General features: G+C 45.2%; 1 protein-coding gene across 1 annotated transcript in view; it reads left to right on the top strand.

Annotated features, from left to right (window-relative positions):
* Positions 1-917: 917 nt before the first annotated feature.
* PSMD1 (proteasome 26S subunit, non-ATPase 1) overlaps positions 918-10,667 on the top strand; it is a 69,616-nt gene continuing 59,866 nt past the window's right edge. Inside the window, exons 1-8 of the mRNA XM_065072856.1 lie at positions 918-1,099; positions 3,475-3,518; positions 4,356-4,429; positions 4,678-4,847; positions 5,671-5,876; positions 7,219-7,362; positions 8,208-8,434; positions 9,835-9,895. Of these exons, the coding sequence (XP_064928928.1) occupies positions 1,084-1,099; positions 3,475-3,518; positions 4,356-4,429; positions 4,678-4,847; positions 5,671-5,876; positions 7,219-7,362; positions 8,208-8,434; positions 9,835-9,895 (942 nt within the window). The 5' untranslated portion in view covers positions 918-1,083. The remainder of the gene's footprint in view (positions 1,100-3,474; positions 3,519-4,355; positions 4,430-4,677; positions 4,848-5,670; positions 5,877-7,218; positions 7,363-8,207; positions 8,435-9,834; positions 9,896-10,667) is intronic.

Here is a 10,667-nt window from a genome sequence, read left to right as displayed (position 1 = left end):
CCAGCTTTGTTGCCTCCTCTGCACTCTCTCTCGTACCTCCATGTCCTCCTTATGGTGAGGGGCCCAAAACTGAGCACAGCATTGCTGTTAAGCTGCATCTTCCCTGGTGCAGACCCACGGGCTGTCCTGTCCGTCTGTCCTGGAACCAAAGCAGGAGCCAAAGGACCCCACACTCCTCCACAGCTGGGGCAGCGCCAGGTACACAAGGGCATGGGAGATCTGGGCACTGCCCTGTGCCCACAAACAAAGCAAAGGCTGGGGAAAGCGTTTGGTGAGGGGTGGTAGATGCACCTGTACAGCTTCCTCACAAGGGGAGCAGGAGGGGCAGGTGCCAAACTCTTCTCTTTAGTGTCCAACGACAGAACCCAAAGGAACGGCAGGAAGATGTCCCAGAGGAGGTTTAGGTCAGATATTAGGATAAGATTCTTCACCCAGAGGGTGCTGGACAGGCTCCCCAGGGAAGTGTCACGGCCCCAAGCCTGACAGTGTTCAATGAAAGACCGAACGACCTCCTCAGACACACGGTGTGAACTGTGGGGTTGTCCTGTGCAGGGACAGGAGGGACTCGATGGTCCATGTGGGTCCCTTCCAACTCAGGACATTCTATCTACAGGCGCTTCCCTTTCCAACGGGAGATGGGTGCGGGTGAGGCTTTTCCCACGGCTGCAAGGTGTGTGACAGGCCCTGGGCTCCAGGGGGTCGGCCTGCAAGACGGGGCGAAGCGCTGCGGGCTCGGTGTGAGGTGTGCGGGGAGCCCGCGGGGCCCCGCGTGGCGGTGGGAGTGACGGGAGCCCGGGAGGAAGCACACGGAGCAGCGAGGACCCGGAAGGCACAGCTGTCCCGCTCGCGCCTGGCTCCTTCTCCGCCGCCCCGCGCAGGCAATCACCACGGGCAGCTTCGCCGGGAGCAGCGAGGTCCTGCCGGAAGGGGCCCTTCGCGGCACTTCCGGGCCGGGCGGCGGCAGAGCGGCAGCGGCGCGGATCGGATCCCGGGCGGTACCGGCAGCACCGCAGCTGGGCCGCAGCGGCCGGACCGCAACCCCACCGGACCCCACCTCCCTCCGCGGGCCGGCCGGGCGGCACCATGATCACCTCGGCCGGTGAGGGAACGGCGCGGGGCAGCGTTGCCCGCCGGGGTTTCGCTGAGTCAGGGCCGTGACTGGGCACCGCCGCAGGCCGCAGCGCTCCGCGGGGCCGCCCGTCACGGGGGCTCCCGGCCTCCCTGGGAACCCCTGGCCGGCCGCCGCCGTGCGCGCTGGCGGGAGCGGAAGGGCCGCCCCGGTGCTTTGCAACAACCGGCACGTTAAGGCTGAGCCGCGGGAGGCGGCGGCGCTGCCCGGTGCCCGCCCGTCCCCGGGTGCTGCGGGGGCCTGAGCGGGGCCGGCTCCCCGGCGGGCTCTGGGGGGGACAGGCGGGGGCAGAGGCGGCTGCTGCCCACCCCGGGGCCGTGTCCTCCTGCCGGGTCTGTGCGAGGGCTCCGGTGGCTTTGCGGGCCCCTGGCGGACACGGGGCTGCTCCTGTGCCGCGGTTGTGAACGGGGGGGTTTCACTTCCTTAACGTGAATAACGCATAGAAGGTATGAGCCGGTGGGCAGGAGGGCTCTGTAGGAGTCACAGTGGGAATGAAACAGGGGGAAGAGGCAAAATTGAGCTTCGAGGGGGGGGGTTGTAAATGCAAGTGCCTTGCAGAGGAAGAGCCACCCTAAAGAGTCCAGGCTCGTCAAGTGTGTGAGCAATTAAAAGTTAAACACTGCTTCTGGATCTGATGAAAGCTTCATAGTGTGAGAAAATACGAGGAGTGTTTACGAAAAGTACTCAGTCCAGAAACTAATATGTGACTGGCTGTGGCTTTGTGAGAAAAACAGTGGCAGAGGATAATAACCTGCAAGTAGCTTTATTTTTCTGAACCCTTTGCATTATGTTTCAGCCTTATTTTGAGAAGTAGGAATTAATTTCAAAGGGTTTTTTAAAAGATGGAACTGATATGTTGGATAGCAGTGAGATTGCTTCCTCCTGATAGATCAAGTAAAATCAGGAGCTTATTTAAAAATAAAAAAATCACACATTTGGAGTAGAGTTTTGGAAAACAGCTGGAAGGAGCCACAGTGGGGGAGCTGCTGAACCTGCTTTCCTTGCTGAAGGGCCACATCAGTGCTCCTTCAGTTGTTACTGATGGACATGTGTCTGACCTGATTTAAAAAAATCTTTGATAATGGAGGTTCTACAACCTTGTCAGGCAAAGTGAATATCTATCTCACTGTCAGAAAACTTTTCTTATCATCAAGCCTCAATCTTTAACGCTCCAAATAAAGCTTGGTTCTACTGTTCCTGTTCATATCTGACACAAAGATCAGGTTATTTGCTTTCTGCTGGCAGCTGCCCTGTACAGGTATGAACTGTGTACCCTTCCCAGATTTCTGTAAACTAACCAGTTACAGACCACCAGTCAAACTTGTAAGTCCCGGTTGCTCGGCCTCTTTGTTCGTATTGCTCAGTTCTGAACACCCTGGTTTGCTCATAACTCTTAAAAGTCAGTGCCCAGCGCTGGGCACTGCAGTCTGGCTCAGGTGCCAAGCAGAGGGGAGGATTTGCCTCATCCGTCTGCCAAGAAACGCTCTCCCTTACACATCTCAGTGGGAAGTTTGGGTTCTCTGCCTCCTACAGCAGCCACATGATATTATTGATTGTGTTTCATCTTACTCCACTGTACTCTTCAGATTCCTTTCAATATTTCTACACTATAGTTTGGACCTGCACGCTCTCCTTTTAGATTTGTCAAGATCATTTGAAAGCCCAGTTCTGGCCTTTCTGATTTGATTTAGATTTTAAAAGGTTATCAATCTATACAACAGATGAAAGATTAAAAGCAGTGAATTGTGTTGGACCTATATCAGATCCTATTCCAGCCCTTTCAGTTGTGTCCTTGCAGTCTGACAGTGAAACGACCTACAACCACTCTTCAGACTGGTCTCACCAAATAACTGTGGAACTCTTGGTTATGTCAGTGGAACAGTATTTCTGTAGCTGTTTGTAAAAATGTTCTGGTACAGTGTCAGGAGTCCTGCTAAAGCTGCAAGATAGGATATCTTTTCTCAGCCATGAGGCCTGTTTCCTTGGCATCAAAGTAGGATGTTTTGACATGATCTTGGTGCTCCTTGGGGAAGTGGGAAGTGACCGCTAGAATGCAGTCAGCAAACTACTGAGGTACCTGAAGGTAAATCCCAGATTCTCCTAGTTCCATCTCATATGTTTTTCTCTGAGAAGGATCATCTTTTATAAACAATGTACCTTTTCAGTTATAAATTTTATATCATGCTTAATACAAACTTGAATCTGATATTTGAATTTTAATACTGAAGATTTAAAACTGATGTTTCAGAGACAGCATTTTTTCCTGTCCTGTTGGTTTTGAACAAATAACATGTTCACTTTTGAAACACAGAGAGTCCAAAACTGACTGTGATCTTGTTTTGCAGCTGGAATTATCTCTCTTCTGGATGAAGAAGAGCCACAGCTCAAGGTAAACTCTTACATCAGGGAGCAAATAAGAGCAAATGCATTCTGTTGAGAGCTTAAGGTCAGGATTGAATGGATCTCAATAATTAATGGTTGGAGAGCAACAGGTGGGCTCCGAATCATATCTAGCCTGAAAACAGAAAGGCTAAAATAGCATGAGAGCAGATGGCAAACTTCCTTGTTTTGAATGTGGATCAAACTGGAGCTTTACTTGCAATGATCTCTGTTCACCAAAGTTCCCAGCTCTCTGATGATAATGGGGCTTTGTCACTTAAGTGTTCCAGAGACAGCATCTTTTTTGTGTAAAATTCAAAGCTGAAGAACATCTCAGGTGTTTTTTTTAATATTGGTAATCCCCTAAATGTTTTGCTTAGAAACAAATAAAAATGGTGGTAGATCCCAGTGAGTCCTGCTTTTCCTCTGAACTGATTACAAGTGGGCTGATTCTAGTCCAGATATGGGTTATCTGCTAAAGAACTGTGTCCAAAAAAATAAATAGTGTTGGCTGACGTAGACCACAGGCCAGTTCTATGTGCTGCACAAAGGTTGCCACAAAGACTTTAAAAGCTTTGCATTTTAAGGAATTTCACCTGTCAGTCGTTTTAGCCAGTGACTCTACAGAGAGTAACGTCAGGGTTGTCTTACCTGTTAAATGAGCAGCCCTTTATTTGCAAAGGACTTCCATAGATTAGTGATTACTTGAAAAGATCTTTTAAAGTAGAATTTGCTGTTGAAATGGGTCTGTGTTTATGATATCAGTCTTAGGTGATGCTTCATTTTTCCTGGGGGAAGGTAATACGTGCATTTTTTTAATGTAAATAACTTTTTGTTATTTTTGTAGGAGTTTGCTCTTCACAAGTTGAATGCTGTTGTCAATGACTTCTGGGCAGAAATCTCTGAGTCAGTGGACAAAATGTAAGAGAAGACGCTTATTACTTCAGAGCATGCTACTTAAAAAGAACGTGAGATATGAAGTGGATGTAGTTCTGGTTGTTTGATACTTGCTGGGCAACATCTAGCTCCATGTTTTCCGGAAAGCACTAATATGAGTGGATGTGGGGTTGGAGCTGTAGTGCCAAAGATGCACGTTGGGTCAAGCTGTTATGTGGCCTTGGAGAGGACCGAGCACACAGAGCTGATGCTCTTCTTTCTCCTCTTTGCAGTGAAGTTCTCTATGAAGATGAGGGCTTTCGGAGCCGGCAGTTTGCTGCTCTAGTTGCTTCTAAAGTTTTTTACCACCTGGGAGCTTTTGAGGAATCGCTGAACTATGCCCTGGGAGCAGGTGACCTCTTCAATGTCAACGACAACTCGGAATATGTGGAGACGATCATTGGTAAACAACCGTTGCTGCAAAAGAAAAGCTCTTGTCAAAACTACTGTAACTTTGGGATTTTACTAGATTTATCTGCGTTTCTCTTCTTCTCCTTGTATTCATTTAAACTGATGCTGCAGCTGGTTTCACCCAGTTTATTTTTGCTTTGTTTCCCCTGCTTTGGGATTCTGTAATAGAACTGACTTAGGAGTTCTGGCAATATTTTCCAGTTCTTAACTGTTATTCCATTGCGAGTTCCTAATAGCAAAATTGCTTTTGTTTTTATTGTGCCTTCTCCCATTTATGTGCTAATGTTATTGCTGATGTCAGCATAACTTTGGAAATACTTGGCTAAGTGCAGGTGCACACCTAACTGAGGGTTTTTTAACCACCCTTAACAAGAAAGCAACTCAGATGTTGAATGCATGTATAATTTAGATGGTTTTTAACAGTGTCATCTGCTGGCATGACACTGTACAGGATACAGTGGATCAGGGTTGGCTTTCAGTCTCCCCAGCTACTGCTTTCAGAGGAGCTTGTAAGTCTCCTACAGCAAATATTGTGCCACTTAAAGATCACTTGCTTGGTTCCATTTTAAAAATACCTACTTGCTTTTGGCACTAAAATCAGAGTTTATTAGGAGAGAGTGTAAGTATCTTCTGCTATTCTCTATGCAGGACTACACAAACAGTTCTTGTGCCTCACCTTTGTGCAGTTCCCTATATGCCGTACGTGCTGGTGGAATGTGTGTATGCACATACTGGTCTATTCATCTGTAAAAAAACCTGCAAATATCTAGAAAGTTGACATTTTTCCCCCCTATATTTGTTCAATATTTTTTCAGCAAAATGTATCGACCACTATACTAAACAGTGTGTGGAGAATGCAGAGCTGCCGGAAGGGGAGAAGAAACCTGTTGATGAAAGGCTAGAAGGGATCGTGAACAAAATGTTCCAGCGGTGCTTGGATGATCACAAGTACAAGCAGGCCATCGGCATTGCTCTGGAGACACGCCGGCTGGACGTCTTTGAGAAAACCATCCTCGAATCGGTATGTGCAAGAGATAGGAGGTGCCTATAGCTCGTTCCTTCCTGGTGTGGATCCAGAAGTGAAGTACGGGTCCAAGTAGCTCTGGAACTTGCCCCATTTTGTCTGAACAGAATAAAAGATGAAACTTGGGGGTGTTCAGTTCAATGTGTTCATGCAAGGCAGAGCCACTCAGGGCTGTCAAGTGTAGAGGGACCCCCTACATTGTGCCGCCTTCTTTAGGTATTCCGTGTCAGCTATGAACAGACTTATGATACTGGGCTAGGCAGACCTTAGCTCTGGTGTGATATTAGAACAGCTCTTGTATTTTTTTTGTGCTTGTCCTCTGCTCTAATACACTGTGGGAAGGGATCCTTAGGGTTAGGTTTATTTATGGGAGGTAAACAATACCTTTTTAAAAAAATCCGGTAGTAGGGTGAGCTGCTGTAATGTTCAGTAGGTGGCTGTGTGCAGTGTTAGCCTGCCCTGACTGCAGGGTGGTACCATCTGGCTTCAGCATCTTTCACCGAGGGTTTAAGTTGGATGGGGCTTTGAGCCGCTTTTCTATTGGAAGATGTCCCTGCCCATGGTAGAGGTTGGAACCAGATGATCTTGAAGGTTTCTTCCAACCCAAACATTTCTATTTTAAGTCACATAACCTAGTAATGACAGTAAGAGAAACTCGCCTGTAGTCATTTGCAGCAGCTCAGCAGTTGTGTGTAACCTTGTTGTGCTGCAGTATTTCTATTATATGCCAGAACACATGGTTTAAATCCTTTACATTTTACCTCTTTTCAGTTTACAGCTTTCCCACGTTTTTGAATGTGTCCCATTTTTGTATATGGGAGTGATAATCATAAGGCATTCCTCTTTCTCTGTCCTGTTTGTTGTCCTATGAATTTGCAAACTTGGCCCTCTATAAATCCCTCATTTCAAATTACCTTTCCAAAGTCTAGTAACCAAATCTGGTTGTCAGTCTCCAAAAGGATTTGGGGATCTTTTCTTGGTGCACGGTTTGTTTTGCTGACATTGTATGGTCAGTAAATTTCACTGCATTCAAGAGTAATTATTCAAACAAGAGAGGTGAAGAAGGGGAAATAAGTATTGAACTTTTAAATTAATCTTTTCTGTGTTTTAACTACTGAATTAAATATTTGCCCTTTACAGTTTTGGTAGTATTTTTTCTTTAAACAGCAATACACCTGCCTATAAGCTTTTCTGAAAATGGGAGATGAAACAGTGAAGGTTTTTATGTGCATGTCTTTTGCTCTGCTTTTTATAATGGAAAGGAGGGAGCTTTATTTTAATTTCTAAATCCTGCTTGTCAGTCCAAACCCAGACTTGATATCTCTGAATTTAATTTCAGAACGATGTTCCTGGGATGCTAGCCTACAGCTTGAAGCTCTGTATGTCTTTGATGCAGAATAAACAGTTCCGTAATAAAGTCTTGAGAGTTCTAGTTAAAATCTACATGAATCTGGAGAAACCAGACTTCATCAACGTGTGCCAGGTAAACCTCTCAGAGTGCTCTTTAAGCATCAATTGAAAGTTGCTGTTCTTTAGATGTATTTGACTTGACGTCTACCTGATCTCTGTTATTTACGCAGTTAAGTATCTTTTCCTGGTTGTGTGCTTCAAATATATATCAAAGTGGGATCGACTTGAAAAAGAGATGCAAATATTACGCATTTGGTCAGTTTATAGAAAAAGAAACATGTTCAAAGGCAGTTTAGGAATGTAGACAATCCTGACAGAATATTTCAAGCCTGTGTAGAGAGTACGAGGTGGTAGTTCACAGCTTGGAATTTTGTTGATACCTCCAAAGAACATTTACATTTGGTTATTGGTAAGCCATTTGAACATTTGGTTTTTGGTAAGCCATTGACTGAAAGAGTTTAGACAACAAATTATGAAGTTACTCGGGTGTTCTCAGGCCTTTGCCAGTCTTGCTGTGCCGTGTACACGTGACTCAGGAGTGTTATACCTCTTCCTTTTTAGCTGAGACATCCCTTTGAAATGACTGATGCTTCTTTAATGTGCTATTGACATTTCTGTGTTTAGTAGGACATTTTCAGCTTCCAAAGATAAAGCTGCAGAAATAGGAAGGCTTGAATATTGTGTCTTGAATTTGTAATACTTGTTCTCATTTATAAACTGGCCTATGAAAACTCTTCAAAGATTAGTATTATGTCTTATGGGAGAGACAGACTTTTTCTTTCTCTGAAGGGGTGTTCTACAGTAGCAGCAGATGAGGTAAGAGAGAAAATGGAGCATGGTAATGTTGCTCTTTCATTCTGAAGTACATAATGTCTTCTCACGATTTTTTTTTTCTGTTCTTCCCTTCCTCCTGCTCAGTGCCTGATATTCCTGGATGACCCACAGGCTGTGAGTGACATCTTAGAAAAACTGGTGAAGGAAGACAACCTTCTCATGGCCTACCAAATTTGTTTTGATCTGTATGAAAGCGCTAGCCAGCAGTTCTTGTCTTCGGTGATCCAGAATCTCCGTACTGTTGGCACTCCCATCGCCTCTGTGCCTGGATCCACCAACACCGGCACTGTCCCTGGATCAGAGAAAGACAGGTGGGAACATTGGCTTGAGAAGAGGTGCAATTGTTTGGTTACGGTCATGCTCTGGTGGAGCCTCCTGTTCTGTGTGCGGATGTTCATTACAATCAAGTTACTCCCTTGAATTTAAGCCAGGGTAATAGACAAGACATGTTATTTGCTTGGGGCAAAATTGTGTATTACCGGAATCCACTGTTGTTTGAAAGAATGCATTTTCCTTTCCAGCTGTGGTAAGCATGATGCTGTTCCTGTTGCTCAGTTAACGAGCAGTAATTCATTAAGTCGTAGTGTGAATTGCTCAGGAACACGCTGATGCTGTGTGATCTTTGCAGCCACTTGTAAAGCTTGGGAAGGAGTGAGTTCAGTCAAAAAGCTCATCACAGCTCTGTGCAAGGTTGGTTTCATATCACAGCTGTGCTCTGCTGCCTGCTTGTGCAGAGAGTGAGCTCAGATGATACTATGTTGGTGTAGACCCCTTTGTACTTGGAGTTTAAAAGAGCTAATTCAAATCTAGTCTGAGTTTTGTTCAAGTCCTGACGTTTAAAACCTGTACAGTGGTCAACATCACTGGATCTTTGCTGCGGGAAGCTGCTGTTAAGAAAACCAAAGTTGTCATTAACCAGACCATCTTATTTAATTCTTCTTATGATGGCTTACAGGTAACCGACACAGTTTTGTTTTAAACCTGTTTCTAGAGGATTGGCCAATCCATGTTAAGGCTGCTGCCCATCTTGGGGGCAGCGTCTAAGAAGTTTGTGCTGCATCTGCTCTTTAATCAGCAGAGCTGTCATATCTGCACACAACCTGATCCCTGCACTGTCTGTGACAGTGTGTGGTGGAGAATGCTGCCTACAGCATGGCTGGCTTATGCAGCTGGGAGAACTGGGTCTGCATCAGTGAGACGGGCATAGCAAGCAATCTCCTTGCTGCTTTTCCAGTGAAATGAAAGGCACCGAATAATTTGTAAGCCAGGCTGTGAAGCATTAGGACAAGGTGCTAACAACAGCTTATTATGTTTCATTTCCATTTCAACACTAACATCCATCCTGATAGTGGTGAACTCAAGAATTCTGGGTGAGGATGTAATTATCTTCACTGCCTTGTTTGTTGACCTTGTTTTCTCACCTATCAATCCCTGTTCATTCCCTAAAAACATCTCTAGTTTTGTTGTCTCTAAAGATGGAATAAGAAGATGGGATTTTCTTGGCCTTTGTCTTCAAGTTCCCTGAAAATTGAATTGTGGAGGAGTTTGCTTTTCAGCAGTGACCTCCAGATAGTCCACCCTTGTGCTGTCAAAGTCCTGTTTGCGGTTGTCACCTCCAAATCCCGGACTATTCTTTCAGGACATAATTACAGCACTTGGCTGGTTACAAGAGATTAACTGGGTTGCATTTTTCATTTTTATTTTATTTAAGTGATGCTATGGAAGCAGAAGAGAAACCAGGAAGCACTTGCGCGGGGAAGTCTCCAGAAATTGTGAGTGCCATGTGGAAAATATACTTTGCTTAGTTTTTCTGATGTGTTCCATTTGTGTCTCTGGGGTTGCTAAATTAGTTTGGTTAGTGAAAAATTGAATTCCACTTCTGTCTGGATTGGAGACAAGATAGCAGATGGTCTCTGAGGACCAAATATCTGACAGTCTGAAAGTCCAGCGGTTTGGATACTGAAAGGTGGGGGAGAGTGGGAAGTGGGTAAATTTTGGTGGGAATTATTTACACCTGAAAAAGGGTACAGAAGGATCTGGTTCACATGTTTGCTTTTTGTTGATACTGAAATAATTTACTAATTCCAGAAGAAAGGGCCTCAAATTTGATTGCTGCTGAGAACCTGAGCTGATGAATTAGCTTGATACGTTTTTTTTCTTCAGATATCTGGCTGTAGTTCAGGCTGGATACAACTGGTGCTGTTCCACAGGAATGGCAGGAGGGGTTGCTGACATAATATAGTGTCTTTTCCATGAAAGAGGAAGGTGTTGCCTCTGGGTGATATGGTGGCTGTGTTGCTGGGTCATCTTTTTGTTTAGTTTATTTTCCCAAGAACTGGAGAAAGCAAGTTCACTTCTAACATGCACATAAATTGCATTTCAGCGTGTTGAATAGCTAATGCAGTTCTGACACTTCTAAAGCTGAGGAAAGGAAATGCTACTCAATACAGTTTAGGGGTTTTCTTTGTGGTTTGTTTTTTGTTCGTTTTTCTTTTTCCCCATGGTGCATGTTTGCAAAGCAGACTTGGGAATCTTTGAGAGGTT

The sequence above is a fragment of the Columba livia genome, chromosome 9, assembly GCF_036013475.1.
Source record: "Columba livia isolate bColLiv1 breed racing homer chromosome 9, bColLiv1.pat.W.v2, whole genome shotgun sequence".
Classification (NCBI taxonomy): Eukaryota; Metazoa; Chordata; class Aves; order Columbiformes; family Columbidae; genus Columba; species Columba livia.
The sequence above is the reverse complement of the archived record's forward strand: the minus strand, read 5'-3'. Positions and strand labels throughout refer to the sequence as shown.